Here is a 23508-nt window from a genome sequence, read left to right as displayed (position 1 = left end):
CCACATAAGAGTGCAGTATGAACTTGTTGAGCAATCTCACATGATTGCACTTGTCAAAATTTTGTAAATACAGTGCATATTTCTGAATATTTTGTTACACTTCCTAAATTATAAAACCTACAGTGTTCATCAAAGGTCTATCTGAAATATGAAGCTATTGAATATTGATGGTTTTGCCACACAGAGCATGTATAATAATGAACATGTGACCTTTGTGTTTGACTAATGCTTAATTAGCCCTGCTTTTCCTTAGCTTGGTGTGGATTCAGACTACAGCTCTTAGCACCGCAATAAGCCAGCTAACCCTGCATTTTAAATGGGTCAAATAGTTTGGTACTATTTAATATGCTAGCCCACTTTGGTAAAATTTGGTCTAAGACCAAAGTTGTATATACCCAGGAAATTAATAGGGATACCCCCCCCCCCCGTATCCTATTCCCATTTCACAACTAAATTTCCTTTTTTCTTGAAATTTTTGCAGCAGGATGAGAATAATTTTCAATTGGTGAATAAGTCAAGAAGTGGCACTAACAACTGGCTTAAAAGTATTGTCTAAGTTAGCCCAGGTTTAACTAAACGATGGCTATCAAAATACTACCGAATGTCTCTTTATCCACTTATTTTCCTTTTATTTACAAATATGATGTCACATACATGTATGGGAAACATGCTGTTTTTAATAAATCACGAAAATTTACCTCTTGTTTGGTAAGGTGTCTAAAGGCTGCAAGTTTAGGTCAGACCATTGTCATAGCTTGTGTAGTTGCTGCAGCAGCACAACCAAGCGTTAGAATGGGATCGTACATGGAGGATAGAGCATATTGTCTCTGTTCATAAGTGTCGCGGAAATTTAGGCCTTACAAATACTTATACGGGACATAAACAAAATATTCTGTTCAGCCAAGTAATAATATAAAAGAATTCAAATATTTATTATTGGATTAAACTCTTTGTTACATGATCTTCGAGAGTTGAATACATCACTTTAAGTAGCAATGTGTAGATATAAAAACAGTTTCATCTGAAAAAGCATAACATTGAATAAATGGGACAGATTAATATAATTAATTAAAGGGAACTTCCCTATTTATGTTCGCGAAAGTTCTCTGAGGGAAAACATCTGATTCATAGAATCCTTGCGTGGAACAATCGCTTGCGGCATCAAAGTCCTTCTTGTGTTGGACGATCGTTGCTGTAGAAACGTCGATCAAGCTTCAACTGTAGAGGGCGTTTACGGCTCGGAAGGTTACTGAAGCTTTCGATACAGGGGTGTACTTTCTCGTAGAACTTCATTCAAAGTTAAAACTCCGGAAGAGATGGGGGAAGAGGGGGTTATCCCGAATCCTTAATATCAAATCAAATCAAAGTGCAGGGCAGCTAAAGCAACCATGGAGGGAGATCGAGAGGCCTGACCACTGGAAAATTGCCATTCTCTGCAATTTTTGACAAAACCTGAAAATCAGAATAACATGGTTCCACTTCTCGCCTTTCCTTATTTTCTCCTCACACACAAACAACCAGTTGCAAATAAAACGCCTGCCATAACGAGTTGACTGCAGAACTCAAAACAAACACGTCCTTCGTGTAGCAAAATCAATGGTGCAGTGTCGGTATGCCTAAGGTTGGGTGCGGTTTTCGGCGGTATGTAAATTAGAAACGAAAATTGCCGAAACCAATAGCCAATGCGAAGCTTCAAAAAACGAAATCATGCGATAGAAACAAAGCATCACGCATAGGTCAGAGGGTGGTGGAAAACTGCGCAAACTCACAGGTTTGAATGGTATAAATTTTAGTTGTTTTATTTACGAATACGTTAAATCTGTCAACTATCAATATTAAATAATAATCTTGGCACTTTCTTGTGACAATAAGAGGGTTCCATTCTGCCCTTCTAATCCATCTAGTAGACTTGTCGTTGTCATGAGCGAATAGAAAACTGTCCTATCAATTGATGGAGTGGTAAGTTAAGGCAACATGATCACTGATAGCACAAATTTTTGGTTGAGATGTTTCATCATAAGTTCATGCTGAATGAAATGAAAACTGAATTTCTCATTGTCGGAACATCTCAACAAGTTATGAAACTGGATATTGGTCGTATAAGAATTGGAAAATCTGAAGTAAAACCGATAAGTTCAGTAAGAAACCTTGGTGTTTGTCTAGATTCTTGGTTGAATGTAGAGACATAGATATCCTGTATGTGCAAATCTGCCTTTTACATGCTTCCTTGTCTTCCAAGTTCATGAGAGAGAAGTATTATCTATTTTCAGATTTGTGATAGCTGGTGCTGGTATGGAATCTTCTATTCTCCCATGTTCTGCTTCAATCTTCAGATTCGATGTTGAATATAATCTGACACAAGAACAGGTACATCAAACATCCCTTTTTGTGAAATTTTGAAGTCTTATCTTAACTAATGAAAGAACTTCTCACTCATCAACACAATATCCATTCATTGTATTTCAATGATGGAAAATCAATGACTAAAACTATTTTTTTTTTCATTTTCATGAGTTTATTAGAGTGTAAGATAGTAGAGCTCTACATATTCTTGTATTGGATTGGATAGGATTTTAAGATTGTAAGCTGTAAGACAAGATGGATCCCATGCAAAAGTGAATACATTATATATTTCTGTATAGTTGTCCAAGAAGTTATCATGTGAATCAATGACTGTGAAGTGCTAGTTATTTTTAAATTTTATTTTTATTCCTCTGTCCTTCATGGATATTTGCCACAGAAATCATGTTTTCAGGTCGTCAGTCCATCTGTAAGGTTTTTTTTTCTTCTTGCAATAAACTAAAGAGGCATTTGATTGATCAACTCCAAACTTGTTTCCAAGTATGCATATAGGATTCATCTGATTGGTTCCGGGGTCAAATGTCTTAGAGGAGTATTACACACATATATCTCAATCTCATAATTACTGGAAAGTTATGTAAGGGATCCATTTCAAGCTTATCTTGTTCGTAAGATATGATAATATCTGATTAGATTTGGGGGTTAAGATTGCAAAGGTTGAAGGTCACAGAGGTCATTCCTTCAAAATTGTAGAAGTTAGCTGGTATTGTATTTTAGATCTGGCAATGGTGGAGGCAGAAATTTCATCTGCATTCAGTTAATCCATATTGTTACAATATTGATTACATTTGATTGACAGAATATCTCATAAAATGTAACTGATTCCCTTTTTTTTAAGTCAATGTTGTTGAAGTGTAGAAGTTATACTACTCCACACTATGTGTTAGCAGATATCACAAGTGTTAAGTGTCGCTGCTTATAGAATGAAAAAAACTGAAAAACAGTCAGACAGAATGAAACTGAAAGCTTCTTCATAAGGAGCGTCTGTGTAACTTCAAACATCATTTAGTCACTGAAAGTATCTATGATATATGTTGATAATGATTTTTTTGTTTATACAGGTTGAGATTGTTTGTGATCACTATCCTATTGAGGTTTCTATATTACCATCCCAGTTTAAGTATAGTGATCCTTCATTGAACATTGCAGCCTTCAATATTCAAATCTTTGGAGTAACTAAATCTGGTAAAGACAATGTCATGGATATTTTAGCTAAGGTGAGTTCATTTGATACAATTGTGTATGCCAACTTTAAATGATCCCTGTTATCTGTAATAGTGGTTTGTTTTTTTTTACTTTGAATGTTGTTGATTTTTAGGCCTCTTTTTAGGCATTGTTGTTTTATAAAGTAACATAAAAAAAGGAAAATGGAGAAATCATATCATTAGCCCACCTATTGGATATTCATAACAGTGCGCATATAACTGTTTTTACAAAATATTGCTAAATATAAAAATTCAATAACTTGGTTTTCTCTCATCAGATTTTGATATTTGGTGGGGGCTTTGTGGTCTATAGGTTAAAATTCTCGTCTTTCAATCTGAGGGACGTGAGTTTGATCCCCGACCATGGCGCGTTTTCCTTCAGCAAGAAATTTACTCACATTGTGCTGCACTCAAACCAGGTGAGAAGAATGAATACCTGGCAGGAAGAAATTCCGCAAATGCCAGAGTGCCTGTAGGCAGCACTGCTACAGCCAAGGTACTACTGTAATGCGCATTTGGGTATATACATACAGAATTGTGCAATATAAATGTACAATTATTTTTATATTTTATTCAGTATGTTGCTGGATGAATTTTTCTCTAATCATCTAGATACGATTACTTTTAGCCCAGAGTTCCCCTTTAAGAATATAAATTATGTACAATTGGAATATTAAAATGGAATGTTGAATATATATTTATTTTCCTCTTATGAATATTCATGAGTATTCTAGATAAATGACTGGTCAGTTCGGGATCATGTGACTAAGTATATTTTCAATAGGAAAAACATTGCTGCTAATAGTTCCTTATAGTTTTCTTCCAGCTCTGTATATTTTTCGATATACTTTCATCGGGAGATCTGTGCATGCTCATGTTCAATATTTTCTCGTAAAGGACAAGTCCACCCCAACAAAAAGCTGATTTGAATAAAAAGAGAAAAATTCAACAAGCATGACACTGAAAATTTCATCAAAATCGGATGTAAAACAAGAAAGTTACCACATTTTAAAGTTTTACTTCATTTCACAAAAGGGTCATTCCATCTGGATTCACCCAGTGGTTGCACCCGACCGTCTCAGAATTCGTTGTAATTTTGTATACATAAAATTCACCATGGCCCAAGCACAAAAAAAAAATTAGTCCAATCGGTCCGTCGGTTCTCGCGCTACGGCCCGCCCTTTTCTCCTTGTTTTGACAAAAATGGGCGTGACCTTCAACTTTCAATGGCCACTGCGTCGTTACGTGTTGACCAATTTTCATGAAACTGGTACTATTTGATAGGAAATTCAGAGAGGAATCCAAAACATGCATCGAATAATGTATTGGAACAATTTATAAGGTCATGACCTTTGACCTTAACTTTGACCTTGAGTTTGACCCCCCCGGACAATTAATTTTTTATCTTGATTTTCGTGTATGTTAATTATTGGTATGATATTGACAAAATATGTTAAAATCAATGATGATATTTTATTTCTTCACCTTTAAAAACTTCCAAAGATACCATGAAATTTCACTCTAGTCCCACACTCTGATATTCATGTTAGTAAAATGTTTACCAGTTACATGATTTCTTCCAATCTTAAGTTACAGTATGCAAGCACATGAAAAGAAATTAAGCTTAATCAGTTCACAAATAAAAGATTAAACCTTTATGCTCATGAATAGGTATCTGTTTAGGCATTTTGATGTTAATCAATATATATTCATTTTGATGTTCGGCAATATATATCATATATATTCATGGTAGTAAAGTCTTCACTTTCATCATCAAAATATATACATGTATATATATGTATATGATATATATTGCTGAATCATAAAAGGCCTAAACAGATACCTATTCATGAGCATAAAGGTTTAATCTCAAGGAGGCAAGTTTCCTGTAATTTTACTATTTGTTGTCTCTATGATTGTATGTGTTAGGTGCTGGAGCCTGGCGAGTACACATGTCGTTAATAGGAATGTGGAGGCATGCTCTTGCTGTTGTTTAGGGCATTCCTCCTTATCTTATTTCATTGTTGCTTTTCAGGCTCTAGTACCTCACACAAATCTAAGTTATTTTTGTTCTATGTTATGTTAAGCATTTCTTTAATCTGTCCGGCATGGGTATTCAAATTCTTCCCAATACCCCTCTTATTTCTTTTCTCTTGCCTGGCGTTACATTCTTTTTTTCAATAATGTTTGTCAATGTTTTTTATTTGAATTTTAATAATGTGAAATTTTATATATTGAATGTGCACTATTCTCTCAACTGTTTTTCCATGAGGGCTTGCATGCCTCTGGGCAATAGTACTGAATTTTACTTTTGTGAGCCCTGGCCCATGGAAAAACAGTTTTCTTACTCTTTTCTTCTTTTCTTTCATTTCTACTTTATCCATATTGTATTTATGTAATTACATTGTACAATTTTTGTATGTTTTTTATGTCCAAATAAATAATATTAATAATAATTATTCATGAAAGGAGGATGAATAATTCCCTCTATACTTTCAAATTAAAGGCATGATATATTTGTTTTATATCCTACTTTTAAGTTAGATGATGTGTAAACATCATTCATATGATTTATGTAGGATATAATTCCCATTATATCCTACATGAATTAAATCGCGTATGTTGATTGGTTTGAATAGCATCATGTGACCAAACATATTTTCACTATTTTGCGATTATGTCGGAAATGAAATGCCCACCGAAGAAAATGTGCTATTCCATGACGTCAATGATGGAATAGTCAACTATTCCATCATTGACACAGATCATGCAATCTCGGCACACCGGTCAGCGAGTTGAATCTACCGGGCAAGTCCCGTGAAGGGACGGCGCAGGCACAAATCCGCATTTCGCTGAGTGCGTGGTTTTGGGAAAATAGATTAGTCTGCTCAGCGCGTTTAAGAAAAGATGATCTACGTGTACAAGAGTAGATAGACTATTGTTTTATATGCCTTATTAAATGTAGGATATAAAACAAATATACCAGGCCTTTATTTCAAAAGTATAGAGGGAATTATCTATCCTCAGTTGTACTGGCCAAATTACTAGTAATGCCAGTCCAACCTCTGAAAATAATTCCCACTATACTTACTCAAAGCCTGGTATGTTTGTATACTACTATACTTTCTCAAAGCCTGATATGTATGTATTATTTCACAATTTGTACTTCAATCCTTCATTTACACATATATCTCTTTCTCTCCTCGGTAGATTTTGAATCGTTATGACCTGATCTTGATCCAGGAGATACGTGATTCAAGGGCAAATGAACCAGCAGTAAGAGAGCTTCAAGATTTGGTCAACAGGTTTGTATTAAATACTTTATCATGTTTTCTGGTCTCACCTGCATAGCAGAGTGAGACTATAGGCTCTACTCTTCCGAAGGTGGCTGCGTGAACATCAAATCAAAGTTTTTTAAATGACAGCATAACTTAGAAAATATATGGACTTTAGTTAATGAAACTTGGGTCATAGGGTTAATCAAGTATTACTGAACATCTTGCTTGAGTTTCAGGTCACATGACCTAGGTTAAAGGTCATTTAGGGTCAATGAACCATGTTGGGGAATCAACATCAAAATCTTAACCTAATGTTAAGGTTTTGACATGACAGCATAACTTAAAAAAATATATGGACCTAGTTCATGAAACTAGGGTCAATGAACTTTGGCCAAATTGGGGGTATTTGTTGAATTACTGGTTCATAACTTTAAAAGTTTATGGATCTGATTCATGAAACTTGGACATAAGAATAATCAAGTATCACTGAACATCCTGTGCGAGTTTCAGGTCACGTACATGATCAAGGTCAAAGAGCTTTCGCCAAATTGGGGGTATTTGTTGAATTACCATCATAACTTTGAAAGTTTATTGGTCTAGTACATAAATCTTGGACTTAAGAGTAATCAAGTATCACTGAACATCCTGTGCGAGTTCAATTCAATTCAATTTATTTATTAGGTAAAAAATCACATGAGTAGATATGTACATTGTAAAATGTGAGGATCAAACACCCTAGAAAAGCCAGAGGCTTGAAAAGCAGGGGGATCCATGACAAATAGATTACAGTGATACAAATACAGCAAATAAATTATAGTAGGAATAAAATACATAGGAAATAGCAATTGAAATAATACATGAAACAAGTTACAATATTTACAATACATGACAAAACAAGACAAAACAAAATATATCATATGACTGTTTGTTTAATTTTGGTTCAATTTAAAGGAATCACTTGTAAGTGGCAAGAAGATACTGTTTAATTTTAGCCTTAAATGAGGTAACGGTGGTCATTCTTTTAAGTAGTGGGTTAAGACTGTTCCAAAATTGAGCCCCTTTGTGTTTAATAGAGTTCGTCTGTCGCAGTTTTAAGCGTGAATATGGCACAAATATATTGTTTCTCTGTCTTGTATTAACACTATGTTTTTTATCAACCGTAAGAAAATAATTATTGAAAATAGCCGGTAACAAGTTATTCATATATCGGAACATAAAAAGTGCTGCCTTTATTTTTATAGTGTCAGTTAAATTGGCAGTGTTGAACGTTTTAAATAGAGGTGGAGTATGGGCAAGATAATGCGTGTTAGAACATAGACGAATTGCTTTCTTTTGAAGTACAATCAATCTGTTTAAATGACATGAGCTGGCCCCTCCCCAGACAAGACTACAATAATCCAAATGGGGCAAGATAATGGCATTATACAAAGTAAAGAGGGTTTTAAGTGGGAGCATATTACGTAATTTATATAACATACCAACGCACATACTAACTTTTCCATGGATGTGATCTATATGGTTAACCCAAGAGAGCTTGTCATCTATGTGTATGCCTAAAAAGTTAATAGTATTTACCCTGTCAATTGCATCATTGTCTAGTTTTATTGAAAAATTTAACTGAGATCGATAACTGCGATTAGTACAGAAAAACATGTATTTGGTCTTATCAGTGTTAAGAAAAAGTTTATTTGCTTTGAACCAGGTAGAAACCTTTTTTAATTCAGTGTTTGCATAATTTTGAAGTTGTGTTTTATCAGAATGTGAAATAAATATGTTAGTATCATGTGCATACAGAATGAAATGTAATATTTTTGAAGTATTTAATATATCATTCACATATATAAGGAAAAGCAAGGGACCAATAATACTACCTTGCGCAATTCCACAGGTCACTGGCATGGTTTCAGATTTAACTCCTTTATAGCTTGTAAATTGTTTTCTATTAGAAAAATAATTAACAAACCAGTCGTGCGGTATTCCACGCACGTCATAGTGATTTAATTTATGCAACATGATTTTATGATTTAAAGTGTCAAATGCCTTACTTAGATCGATATATATCCCTAACGTAAACTCTCTTTTATCTAAACATGATGTAATATGTTCTATTGCATGAAGTAAAGCAAATTCAGTAGAGTGGTTGGGTCTGAACCCAAACTGATACTTGGTAAGAATATTATTTTCGCTTAAGTGACTATAAAGCCTTTTAAATATGATGCGTTCTAAAATTTTCGAAAAAGTTGGTAAAAGAGATATTGGCCGGTAATTTTGGATTAAGTAAGAATCATTCTTTTTATATATTGGAATTATTTTAGCTATTTTAAGACTATCTGGAACGATGCCTGTACACATTGACAAGTTACAAATGTATTCAAGGGGTTTAGATATACAATATATAATTTTTTTCACAAAATTCGTACTTATATCATCATGACCACACGAAGAACTGATTTTCAATTTTTTAACAATCTGTATTATTTCGTATTCAGTGGTTGGCGCAAAAAACAAGGATTTAGAAACCTGTGGATCCAGATAGTCAGAAAAATGTTTTGTTGTTGATTGAACATCATTAGCAAGGGATGCACCAATATTGGTGAAATGTGAATTAAATGCATTTGCTATTTCATGTTCATCATATATTTTCTTATCATCTTTCAGAATATAGCTTGGTAACTTGGGTTTTCTTTTCCTTCCAAGTATATCATTGATAGTTTGCCAAGTTTTCGAAAGATTCGACTTGTTCTTTTCTAGAAGTTGTGCATAGTGTTTTCTTTTTTAAATCTTTATAATATAATTCAATTTATTTCGATATTTTTTATAATATATCTCATTTTTAGATGATGGGTTCTTTAAATACTTCCGGAATAGTCTCTGTTTTTTTATTGATAGAACACAAAATTCCCTCGGTGATCCACGGTTTCGTAGGAATGTCCTTGTTTTTACGTTTGGGGCGTTCACGCGTATCAGCATGTCTATTACAAACTTCAGATAAAGTGTACGCAAATGCGTTGTATGCTGAATTGGCGTCGCCACACCTTTTTACACACACCCAATTATTTGAACATAGGTCCTAAGAAATATCTTCGAAGTTTACTCTTGAAAAGATTGATTGGTTAACAGAAGAATGTGAGATAGGATTAGTGTGTAAAGTGACAAAATCGGTTAATTGAAATACGGGTAGATGGTCTGAGATATCACAATAGAGTATTCCTGGAAGAATTGACTTGTCTAAGACATTTGTAAATATATTATCGATACAGGTACAAGATGAATTAGAGATATGTGTAGGTTTGGTTATCAGTGGCTGAAAACCATTTGAGTACATAGAACTTAAAAAATCACTCGTTGGTAAATGTGAGGAATGTTGCAAAATATCAAAATTGAAATCACCAAGTATATAGCAATACTTATCTTCATTGGAAACAGTTGATAAACATTTTTCTAAAAGTTCATTAAAAGACTTTGAATCAGAATTTGGGGCCTTATACACCACACCCACAATCACATTTTTATGGGAATTAAACTGCAGTTCTATAAATAATGAGTCTATATTACTATTTCCAAAAGAAATATCTAACCGTTGTTTAAAATTCAAGTTTGATTTAACATATAAACATACTCCCCCACCTACTCTATTTCCTCTGGATTTGTGTAATAATGAATATCCTGCCATGTTGTACATTGATGGAACATTATCTTTGAACCATGTTTCTGAAAAAGCATATATGGAGAATTTATGTTTTAGAGTATGAATATAATCTTGTAGGCTCATGAAATTAGAGGCCAAACTGCGACAATTTAAATGGAACATTGAAAGAACGTTCTTATCGTAGGCGTTAAAGGAATCCAATTTATTCTTAAACGTGTCGCTGAAGTAAGAATTGGATGAAGGGAAAAACAAATCAGGTGGACCATCATCGATTTCATTAAAACCATTGAAAACTTTAGAACACAGCATTGGAATGTTATTTACGTTACAGTCTTGATTAAAGAACGCATCAATGGACATTTTAAATTCATCATCATCAAGAATCTGATTAAAAGGCATTTCATTTGCAATACATTGATAACATGACCACTTATTTTGCAAGTGGGTTGTATTAGAGCATCTTTTATGGCATTTGTCACCACAATCACACACAACGTGCTCTTGATTCCTTCTTAGTGTTTTGAAACATACATTGCACTTCATAACAAACACATACACAAATAAGGTTACATAATACACATAGAAATGTGGAAACGCACTAGTTCAAGAGTTCAAAAGAGATGTAGATTACGAAACTTACAATGCAGACGCCGGTTTGTTTACATTCTTCATGTTCTTATAGTGCCGACAACTTGAGCGTTCCTAGTAACTATTGTGTAGAGTTCACATGTACTTTCAGGTGCTCTGTTTATGTTTTTCCCAATCAGATTCAGATGATATTACTATCTTGTTGTTTGATGTCGTTTTCACTTTGATCTTTCCATCTTGAGTCCAAATTTTGTTCGGGGTAGGGTACTTCTCTTTCACCTTCCTCAGCAGCTTTTGTCTTTCACTAGTCAGATTCTCATGGATGTAAATGTTGGTTGATTTGAGCTTTGATCTTGCCTCGTAGATACGCGATCTTGGTCCATATGTTGTAAACTTTGCAATGATGGGTCGATGGATTGGATGTCCATTTTTATCAACTCTTCCGCGGACTCCTATTCGATGTGATCGGTCGATGTTGTCCGGAGTGATGTCGACGTCGAGTTTCTCCTTAGCAAGTTTGCTGATGATTTGGTCGGTATCCTCGTTGATATTCTCTTTGATTCCATGTATGACGAGGCAGTTTCTTCTTGAATACTGTTCAAGGTCTTCTACACGGGCTTCGGCTTTCAATAACTTTGATTCCAGTTGCTGAATTTTGGTATCTCTCTTCTGGAGCTCCATCATGAAACAGCTATGCAAAGCAGGGGCTAGCACAGGTCCCAGAGCGGGAGCTAATCGCTCTTCTACAAGTCGTTTGTCACTGAATGCTTGCACAATAGCCTCCACAATAGAATTAAGTTCATCAATCCTTTGGCTTTTAGTGGTTGCCTTTTGTTGTGCCCTCTCACCTAGACCTTCTGGTTTACCCGAGTCGAGCCCTATGGGTGCGGCTGGATTATCCGTTGAGTCTACTTGTTCTGAACGCCGTGTAACGACCATGATCGCTTATTAAAATTACAACATTAAAATCGCTTCAGAATCCACCTTTTCGTCGATTCCACTGGTCACATGTATACCGGTATTCCTAGAGTTGGTTATACACCTGGTTACTCAAATTTCTACATAAACAGAGTAAAATCAGAACATACTTCTCAGAACATACTTCTCCCCGCACCGAAGCTCATTAATTATCCAAATCTTTCAGGTCACATGACAAGATAAATGAACTTTGGCCATGTTGGGGGTATTTGTTGAATTACCATCATAAATTTAAAAGTTTATGGATCTGATTCATGAAACTTGGACATAGGAGTAATCAAGTATCATTGAACATCCTGTGCAAGTTTCTAGTCAGATGACTAAGTTCAAAGGTCATTTAAGGTCAATAAACTTCAGCCATGTTGGGGATATTTGTTGAAATACCATCATAACTCTGTAAGTGTATTGGTCTAGTTCATAAAACTTGGACATAATGTCGCACGAACCGTCCTTCTCTGCGCACTTCGATGCGAAAGTTAATTTAGCAGAAAACGCATTTAAAGGAAAGCTTTTCTAAAACCAGCAATAAGTGCACCTACAAGGAGAGCAAATTATTTACCGGCGTCTTGGTTCGATAGTTCGGATTCCAAGGTTGCATCCCGTATCTTTATATTTTCTTGAAGTGAATTATTTACGCTACAGTGGGCATCGTAACAGAGCGGATGGTTTGTGGTGAAATTGCGAGGCGAGAATAGCGCACTGTATCTATTCCATGAACCGTCCTCTCTGTTACGATGCCCACTGTGGCGTAAATAATTAACTTCAAGAAAATATAAAGTTACGGGATGAAACTTTGGAACCAGAACTTTTTAACGAAAACACTGGTGAATAATTTGCTCTCCTTGTAGGTGCACTTATTGCTGGTTTTAAAAAAGCTTTTCTTTAAATGCGTTTTCTGCCAAACTAACTTTCACATCGAAGTGCGCAGAGAGGACGGTTCGTGGTGCGTGCAACGATAAGAGCAATCAAGTATAACTGAATATCTCATGCGAATTTCAGGTCACCTGACCAAAGTCAAAGGTCATTTAAGGTCATTGAACTTTGGCCATTTTGGAGGTAATTATTAGATTGCTGTCATAACTTTCCAAGTTTATAGATGTACATGCTTGGGAGAAGCAACACCACCCAGATTGGGAGGGTGTACATTGCATTGCCAAAGAAAGACATTGGTATACATGCAGGATTAAGGAGGCTATTAGTATACGTCTTTGTCCTAACAACTTCAACAGAGACAGCGGGATCGACATCCCCGATTTCTGGATGTGAACCATCCGACAGCACAATACCCCCTAACCTGGCAGTGCACGCCGACCCGATCATTCCCGGCCCCGATCGAGGGACCGCTCAGCTAGTCAACCCCCGCCCACGGGAAACTAGCGAGCCCGCCAATTTTGGTCTCATTTGCATATTGCCGACACACGGCGTATTTGCATATACCCCCGGCTTATTTGCATAACTCCTGACCAATCACAGAACGGATCAGTGCCCACCTATTTTTTTCGCGTTTGTGCGTACGGTCTTGGAGATTAGTATAAATAGAGTACGATATCGGACAATTTTCGTCACTTGATAAAGAGTTGCAGCGGCACTCAAAAGCTCGTGAACTTGTAAGCTAGTGAACACTTTTTGTGAGAGTGATCACGAATTTCCTAGAAAGCCAGTGAACACTTTTTGCAAGAGTGATCACGAATTTCCTTGTTGACCATAGTAGATTGCAAGACAAATGAATACCCTCTAGCAATTATTTATAGATGTAGTTTATAAAATGTGGATATAGGGGTAATCAAGTGTCACTGACAAGTCTTAGGTCACATGATCAAGGTCAAATGTCATTTATTGTCAATGAACGTAGTATTGTCTCATATGAATGGTGTTTTTGTGAATAATTATTTTATAATAGTTTTCAAAGTCAGCACTGCTGCTATATTGAATCGTGGGATGCAGGTGAGACTGCAAGAGGTGCTCCACTTGTTAATATGTTCTGTCAAAGTATTTGTTGGAGTGTCAAGAGCCTTGTGATATTCAAACTATTTACAGTTATTTATAATAATAATGATATTATTTCAATATGTAGCAATTTTTCATGAGGTACTATGGGGTCTTAAAAAATTGTGAACTTTAACCCTTCTCCTGGGGGGGGGGGCATAATGGCCCCCCCTTGACAATTTTTGTTCTATATCTGCCACGCAAAGTTTTTTGACTTCGCTGCTCACTGACTTTTTAATTTCAAGTCTCGCACAAATTTTGAGACCAAATTTGTGACACCAGTTACGCGATTACGACATTATGCAACATTATGTAAGTGCATGTCAGACCCAAATTGCTCAAAAATTGCTCAATTGTTAGGAATGCTATAAAGAATATTTTCACCCAAAAATAGCATTGTAGGAGCTTTATTTAGTGAATCAGAGCAAAAAGTATGATTTCATGAATAAATTAGCATAATTAATTCATAAAAAAATAAAAAATATATGAATTCAGTGATATTTACCAATGCAACTGCGTAGATTACGTCATTCTCTACCATCATGCAAATTTTTGTTGTGATCGCGCAATCCGTGGCTGAGATCTTAAGGGGGGGCATAATGGCCCAACCCCCCCACCCCGACCCCCCGCAGTGGCGTACCGTGGGTCACCGCATTGGGGGCGCACCAGCAAAAAATTTTAGTCACTTAGTGAGCGCGCTCAGTTGCCAGGTATATATACTGACCTAATTTTAAGGATAATATTTAACGGATATGTCTTTCACTGGTCAAATAATGCAAGCGCGAAGCGCGAGCTGAAAATTGTTGACATTCAGACCTAAAAAGGGATATTACAATCATTTTTTTGTAATTATGATACGTACCTGTCTCGCTAACAATGCGAGCGCGATGCGCGAGCTGAAATTTTTTGTATATATTGACCCCAAACAGAGATTTCAAGGATTATATTTTAGGAATCAATTAAGAGTATACATATCTCACCATATTCATCTAATGCGAGTACCAAGAGCTTGCTGATTTTGTTAGAATTACATTTAAACACATGAAGCACTTGTAGACATTGTAATCAACATACGCATCTCACTAATCAAATATTGTGAGCGCAAAGTGCGAGCTGAATATTTAGGAAATTGAGACCTGAAGAGGGGCATTTTAAGGCTTGTTTGTAGGAATTCATGAAACCATACGTATTCCTCTAACCAAATGATGCGAGCACAAAGCTCGAGCGGAAATGTTTGTATATATTGACCCCATACAGGAATATTTTAAGGACAATTATTTAGGAATCCATTAAGAGTATACATATCTCACTATAGTAATGTAATGCGAGTGCCAAGCGCTTGCTGATTTCGTTAGAATTACAGCTGAAAACATGAAGCACTTTTTGCCAGTAGTCATTGTAATCATTATTATCTTACGCATCTCACTAATCAGATATTGTGAGCGCGAAGCGCTAGCTGAAAATTTAGATGATTCCGACGTGAAGTGAGGGGCATTCTAAAATTGTTTGTAGGAATTCATAAAGACCATATATACGTATTTCACTAACCAAATGATGCGAACGCGAAGCGCGAGCTGAAAATTTTTGATATTCAGAAAAATTGACATTTTAAGAACTGATTTTAGGAATTTATCGAGAGCAGACATATCTCACCAATCCACTAATGCGAATGTAATCACGAACAAGAAATGTTTTATATTAAGACCTAAACATGGGATAATCACTTTAAGTAGTCATGAAAAAGAAGCATATGTCACTTCTTAAAACAATAATAACTTGAAGTGCGAGGAAATATATTTGGTGTATATCGACTTGAAAACGGGAGGTTTTAGTACAACAGGATTATATATCTCGTTAAACAGACAATGCGAGCACCAGGAACAATTAATGAAGACATAGGCCCTGAGCAAATTATTATATTTTACAAAGTTATGATAAAAAATGTTTCTTATGTAATATAACATAATTATAATATAACATTATAAATAATAATTTCTTCTTTCCCACTACGTTTATCTTCCTGTCTCCCTCTTTTTCTCTTTTTCCCCATTTTTTTTTTTTCCGGTCAGCCGATGGGGGGGCACATGCCCCCCCCCCCGTATCCCTAGAGATTTAGGGTTAAATGGAAACAATACACAAATTTGATAATATATGATATTTATTGGTGATGTGATAATGTATGGAGTCATATGTAACATAATGTTCACTTTATAATGTACAGTTTTCTGTTTCTGTTTTTTTTTCTAGAAACAATGAAGATCCATTCCAGTATGTGATCAGTGAGCGACTTGGAAGATCAAGCAGTAAAGAGCAGTATGCATACTTTTACAGGTATTATTATATTGATATAAATAAAAGGTATACTTTGATATCATGAATTGAATAGATATAAGATAAGCCAATTAAAAATTGAAGCCAGTGAAAGGAACAACAAATTGGCTTGGAACCTAAAAATGTTTACTGAATGTTAGAGGCATTTTGCAAGCTCTGGTGTACATGAAAGCAAAATAAAGACGAATTGGATCGTACTTCATATTCATGGTAAAAACACAAATCATGTTGACAATCATTAACATACCCAAATCCTTGGATTGGATTGAATTGATATTATACAAATAGGAATTGTACGATGTTTGTCAGGGTGACATGCATGTTTGATATTTAAGACTTTCTTGTTCGGTGAAAATGGTAAAATTTTCTGGTTATTCCATTACTATGGTTAGATACTTAATATCTGTATCCATATATCCATCTATTCATTGTATCATTGATCAATTAGAGATTATAATCCATTAATTTGCTCACACAATATTTTGCATAATTTAATGATGTCTTTGTATTTAACAGACCAAGTAAGCTGGAGCTCGTTACAAGTTATGTGTTTGAAGAAACACAAGGAGATGTATTTCAGAGGGAGCCCTATATTGCTTACTTCAAATCACCAACAACTTGTAAGTTTAATAGAATAGGCCTACTGGTCATTGTAATTACAATATACCATAAAATTCAAAAAAATTCTTTATTTGGGAATTTAAAGTGGGTTTAACTCACTCCAGCTTGTTCTTTATTATTTGAATCATTTTTTTATACACCCGTCCTAGACGGGACGCATTATGGTATCATGCTTGGTGACCATCCATCTGTCCGTCCGTTAACTTTTCCTTGTAAATGCGATAACTTTAGATGAACTAACCTAGGCTCATATAATTTGGTATGTATGATACTAGCATGAATCCCAAGAAGCCTATAGATTTTGAGGTCCAAAGGTCAAGGTCACACTGGCATGTTTTCATCTTACCCTTCTGAAGTCCTTGTAAATGCGATAACTTTAGTTTAACTTAAGCTAGGCTCATATAATTTGGTGTGTATGAACTAGCATAGATTCCAGGAATTCTATTGATTTTGAAATAAGGTCAAAGGTGAAGTTGCCACCTTCCCCTTTTCTTGCTTGACCAATAAATCAATTTTCCGCGTAACAAGCAGGCGTATTATTCATGTCTTATTGTATCCCCCGAACAGATACAATATCGCTCTATCAGCTGCATTTCTTCTCCGATTGTCTTCAAATTTGGTATGAAGGTCAAATATGGTATAGCAAAGAAGCCTATTGATTTTGGTGTAGGCGGAGGTCACATGGTAAGGTCAAAGGTCATTTTCAGGTCAACATTAAAGTTTACATGCAAGACTCTCTTATGACACCTAACTCCGCAACCATTAGTCACTTTTTTACCAAACTTGTATGATAGATGGACTTGGGGGACCTGCATGTTATGCTGCAGTTGAAGGTCACATGGTAAGGTCAAAGGTCATTTTCAGGTCAATGTTAAAGTTAACATGCAAGACTCCTATGACACCTAACTCCGCAACAGTATGTCGCTTTTCAACCAAACTTGGATGGTAGATGGACTTGGGGGACCTGCATGTTAGGCTGCAGTAAGAGGTCACATGGTAAGGTCAAAGGTCATTTTCAGGTCAACGTTAAAGTTTACATGCAAGACTCTCTTATGACACCTAACTCTGCAACCGTAAGTCACTTTTCAACCAAACTTGGATGGTGGGTAGACTTGGGGGACCTGCATGTTATGCTGCAGTCGTAGGTCACACGATAAGGCCAAAGGTCATTTTCAGGTCAACCTTACCTAGCTCTGCAACCGTAAGGTGCTTTTCAACCAAACTTGGATGGTAGATGGACTTGGGGGACCTGCATGTTATGCTGCAGTCGGAGGTCACATGATAAGGTCAAAGGTCATTTTCAGGTCAACATGAAAGTTTACGTGCAAGGCTCTTAAGTCAAGTGTTATTCCATCCCAGTCATATTACAATGAAGTTTTGATACAATTCTGTTGCATGCCTTCGCGAATCACAATATTTCTGGTTATTTTTATATGTGGGCGAGACACAAAATCACTTTTGCCTTGTGTTGTATTTGTGTGTTGCTATGTCGGAAATATTCATATATTTAATGGGTTTTATAATAGGTGATATTCATATAAAACCACATGACTATTAATGGTATAATATTGTCCATTTATACACAATATCTATGGGTGAACAGACCTTATTATACAGATATTGACTGATGGGGTGTGTTATATAAACATTCTTTCTACCGCCGGATTTATAATTTCCCGAGGGGTTCGCTGAGGGAAAATATAATCTAACTAAGCCTAATGACTCGCTAGTACTAATGTTACTCGTTAGGCCTAGATCTAACTCACGTTGTCGTTAGCAAGATTTAACTTTGTCATTAGATTTCTCTAAGTTAGCCTAGATCTAACGTTAGATCTAGGCTAACTTAACACGTTAAAATGTTAGACCTAACTTATAACAAAAGTTAGATCTAACATTAGGCCCTAACGTTAGATCTAGAGTCTAGATCTAGGCCTAAATATAGATCTAGATCTACTATTACCCAATTTTATCATCCAATACTTTAAGCTGATCTTATTCATTGCTCATCAGACATCACCACAAATCTTTGACGTTAGGCCAAATCCAGGACCAATAGTTTTAAAACTAATGTTATGCTTGTTCTAAAACAACGTTGGCTCCGCTCACCAATAAATATCCAGAAATCGTTATTTCGTTAAATAAATCTCCATAGGGGCCTCCGAAATGACAGTTAGAAGGTCTACCTTATTACTGTCTACACAAATCTAGGCTCCATTTTAGTAATTGAAGAAGGCCTAACGTTAGATCTAACGTTAATGTTAAACCTAACTCATACTAGGCTCCTATCCTACGTTTTCTTTCGCTTAAATTCTGCGGTCCGGTTCTAAAATCAATTGATACCAATTGATATTGAGTGTTGATCGATTGCAAACGATCGCTAGTTTAGTCCTACATAGTGGAGGTGCCGTGGCCGAGTGGTCTAAGGTGCCTGGCTATACATGGAAAGTCCGGGGTTAGATCTCCGGTCGCGGCTCTTTTATCCTCTTTTAAAATGAATGGAAAAGCTATATGCATTATTGGTAAATAGGTGTGCACTTGTTTAAAAAAATATATATTTTTTATTTGCGTGTAGCTGGTAAAATCTAATCCACAAGAGGACGCCATACACGTACAAAAATATATTCATAGATCAGTTGGTCAATATATTAATCGAAGGAGGACCGGCTGGGAAAATACACTGATTTCGATCATATCACGTGACGCGCCATGGACCAATCGCGCTTAGCTATCTGTATTGGCTATCTAATACAGTCTACTATGTTTTATGATGTATAATTTTCATAGGTTATATTGATTTTCATTTCATTCAATGAAAAAAATGGGTAATTTTTCCCCCGTCTTTCTCTTTGTTGTAAACATAAATAGCTTTGAAGGAGTTTATAATAGGTGGTATAGTGCAGTATCTTTGAGTATAAGAACTTTTATACACTACTGCACTTTGCAATGTATGATATTACAATAATTTTTGTTATTCATTCATGCATTTTCTCTAGATGTGAAGGAGTTTATAATAGGTGGTATTCATACAAAACCAGATGAAGCAGTTGCAGAGATAGACAACCTTGTTGATGTTTACAGTGCCATCCAAGAGAAGTATGAAGTTGAGGTAAAAATTTGTTCAATGTCATTGTAAATACCTTATGTTAATTATATCCGGGGGGGGGGGGGGGGGCAGTCAAATATATTGCTGTACACACGCGTGACCAAGGAATTTCCAAACACCCCCTAAACAAGTTTTTCTCTGTGTGCAAAATAACCCCCTAAACAAGTTTTTCGCGGGCTTTATTTACAGATTTTGGCCCCTAAACAAGTCGCCAAAATACGACCTCGGGTATAAAGCTTGGGAAAAAAAATTACCCTAAACACATTTGGCTAGTCTTAAAAAAAAAGGTTTTTGGGGAAAAATAACATACCCTAGATACGTTTGACCCTGCGATTGACCATTGACCAGTCTTTGAAAACCACCCTTTTTCTTGAAAATCAGTGTTTTTGATAAAGCGAACATGCATGCAAGTCATCTGTGTATGCTTTATAACTTTAAGTAACCATCATGCAATTTGTTCAATAAAGAAAAGAGCTTTTAGGGGAATCACTTCACCCCTATAGCATGTAAAGAAATGAGATACCATGGAATATATTTTCTTTCCAAGATAGGTCTATAGCTAGGACTCTGATAATATGCTACAATCCTGATATCATGATGTAAAGCAAATGCAAACTGTATCTATACAGGGCGTCCCCCAAAAAAACTATACAATTTTGAAATGGCTGCCAGTTAAAAATGTAGCACTTTTGGGGAAAAAGACTTTTAGATATGGAAAGCCAGTCAAGTCAACTTTCAAATGACACCAAAAAGTTGAAAAGCCATTCATGCACGAGCAAGCACTGCCCACTTAAACAAAGGGTATGAAAATTAGGGTGGGCCGGAATTAGCCTTCCAATTTCTTTCAGGTTTGTTTGTTTTTTGGGTACTTGCAAAGTTGAGGGTTATTTGGTGAATTAAAGATCAGTTGTGATCAGTTTGTTGTTTGTGAAAATTTAATGCGTTATTAAATTGAAATTTAATACATGAGTGATCATGAATTGCAATGTTTAGTGCAGCATTTTGTCTTTATCATGTGGATCTCAACAATGTGTTCATGACAGTCAGGAGAAGAGGGGGTAATATGACTTAGGTAGGTGATGTACGTTGCTGGGATAAAGGTCAACAGAACATTTAGCAACCCCTCTCTCCGTGTAATTTGTGTTCACTCATGCATTAAAGTTCAATTTAATAATTCATAAAATTTGCTTAAGCAACCAAAACTGGTCACGGTCGATCATTAATTTATCACAGCGCCCTTAACTTTGCAAGTTCGAAAGGTTTTGCCTCTCAAAAACTGACATAAATTGGAAGGCTAATTCCAGCCCACCCTAAATTTCATACCCTTTGTTTCAGTGGGCAGTGCTCGCTCAAGTGCTACATTTTTTATTTGGCAGCCATTTAAAAAGTGTATAGTTTTTTTTGGGACGCACTGTATTGAATCGCGTGATGCAGGTGAGATTGCCAGAGGTGCTCCACTTGTTGAAATGTCGTCAAAATTTCGAAATGATTTGGACCTAGTTCCTAAAACTTAGACATAAAGGTAATAGTGTATCACTGAAAATCCTGCCTAAGTTTCAGGTCACATGATTAAGGTCAAAGGTCACCTAGGGTTAACAAACGTTGGCCATGTTGTGGTTATATGAGGACTTGTCATCATAACTTTAAAACTGTATGGATCTAGTTTATGAAACGTGGATATAAGAGCAACCATGTATCCCTAAATATCTGTGATTTTCAGGTCACATGACCAAGGTCAAAGGTCTTTTGGGGTCAACAAATTTTGGCCATGGGGGTATCGAGGAATTGTCTTAATTTTTGAAATTTTATGGATCTAGTTCATGAAACTTGGAAAGAAGAGCAATCAAGTATCCTTGAACATCCTGTGCGAGTTTCAGGTCACATGAACAAGGTCAACGATCATTTAGTGTCAACAAACTTTGGTTATGTTGGGGTGTTTGTGGAACTGTCAAAATAACTTTAAAGTTTTATGGATCTAATTCATGAAACTTGGACATAAGAGCAGCAATGTATCCCTGAATACCCTGTGTACATTTCAGGAACAAGGCCAAGATCAAAGGTCATTTATAGGTCAATGAAGCCTGGCCATGTTTATGGATCTAGCTCATGAAACATCAACATTAGGGTAATCAAGTATGAATGATTGTTTTGCGCATGTCTTAGGTCACATGGTCAAAGGTCATTTTCTGTCAATCGACATAATATTTTCTTATCATATTATTTTTTCATTTGTAAATAAATTATTCATTAGGTATTTTCTAAGGCAGTCCTGCTGCTATATCGATTTGCAAAATGCAGGCGAGACTGCCAGAGGCATTCCACTTGTTATTCAAAAACAGCTCTTTGACCACATACTTTACAAATTTAGTAATTTAATATTATTACTGACAAAGATTATATCCTGAAAATTCCATCCCATTCCATCCTTGCAAAGGGGTTTTACATGAAGGAGATGAAAAATAAGTGAATATTTTGTTTTGATCAGGCACCTAATCAAAATAATGTTACATAAATTTGTTCAATTTTTTCCCAATAAAACACATTTTTTATTTTTTATATCATTTTCATCATTACTTTTAAGGGCCAGATACATTCATAATATTGTAATGAATTGGAGAAGTAACAATCACTTTGCAGGATTCACCAAAATCTTAACATAGTCTTTAAAGAAATCAAAACTTTAGAAGAAAATTAATTTCTCTGACTAAATGAGAAACACTTGTAAATATATCGCAAAAAAAAAATCTTTGGTTAACAGTTACATTGTGTATTTATCCTAGAATGTCATTTTTGCTGGAGATTTCAATGCTGACTGTTCGTATGTGGCTAAGAAAAGATGGTCTGATATTCGCCTGAAGAGTGATTCTCGTTTCTGTTGGCTCATAAACAATGATGTTGATACTACAGTCAAGGGTACTGATTGTGCTTATGATAGGTGAGTTCTAGGTGATTAAAAATTATCTACAGATTTCATGCTAATTGATAAGAATGTGATTATTAGATCTACTTAACTTCTATTACAGGCCCATCCATTCCAATGTACAACTTTGTTCTTCATGTATCTTTCAGAGCTGCCAAGTAGTATGGATTTTCAGTATTTAGTACTGAAAAATATGGAGAATACTGATGGTTTCATGCAAAATACTGATTTCTAAAGTTTCCGTTTTATGTGTTGTCTTATGATATTTCATTGAAAATCCTGATGTCATCAAAATACTGATTTTCAGCTTTAAAAATTCTGAAATGTTCATTTTCAGGTTGGCAGCTCTGATCTTTCATCGTTCAAATCTTATAACTTTTTTTAATTCCTTGCCACTGCACTGCCAAAATAATTTGAGTTTATTCTGAATTGTTGTCGCCGCACTTTGCCATTTGTAGATGTCTAGAAGGAGGACTAGTCTGAAGAGA

General features: G+C 35.6%; 1 protein-coding gene across 4 annotated transcripts in view; it reads left to right on the top strand.

The window, feature by feature from the left end:
• LOC121410172 overlaps nt 1-23508 on the top strand; it is a 67249-nt gene that overhangs the window by 31478 nt on the left and 12263 nt on the right. For all 4 annotated transcript variants that reach the window (XR_005969279.1, XM_041602076.1, XM_041602077.1 and 1 more), the window contains exons 8-14: nt 2271-2367; nt 3423-3578; nt 6777-6871; nt 16293-16376; nt 16893-16996; nt 19991-20103; nt 22881-23035. Coding sequence is in view for 3 of the 4 variants with exons in the window: in XM_041602076.1 (XP_041458010.1) it covers nt 2271-2367; nt 3423-3578; nt 6777-6871; nt 16293-16376; nt 16893-16996; nt 19991-20103; nt 22881-23035 (804 nt within the window). In the remaining variant the exon portion in view is untranslated. The remainder of the gene's footprint in view (nt 1-2270; nt 2368-3422; nt 3579-6776; nt 6872-16292; nt 16377-16892; nt 16997-19990; nt 20104-22880; nt 23036-23508) is intronic.

Source organism: Lytechinus variegatus, chromosome 3 (genome assembly GCF_018143015.1).
Source record: "Lytechinus variegatus isolate NC3 chromosome 3, Lvar_3.0, whole genome shotgun sequence".
Classification (NCBI taxonomy): domain Eukaryota; kingdom Metazoa; phylum Echinodermata; class Echinoidea; order Temnopleuroida; family Toxopneustidae; genus Lytechinus; species Lytechinus variegatus.
Note: the sequence above shows the minus strand (reverse complement) of the source record. Positions and strands in the feature narration are given on the sequence as shown.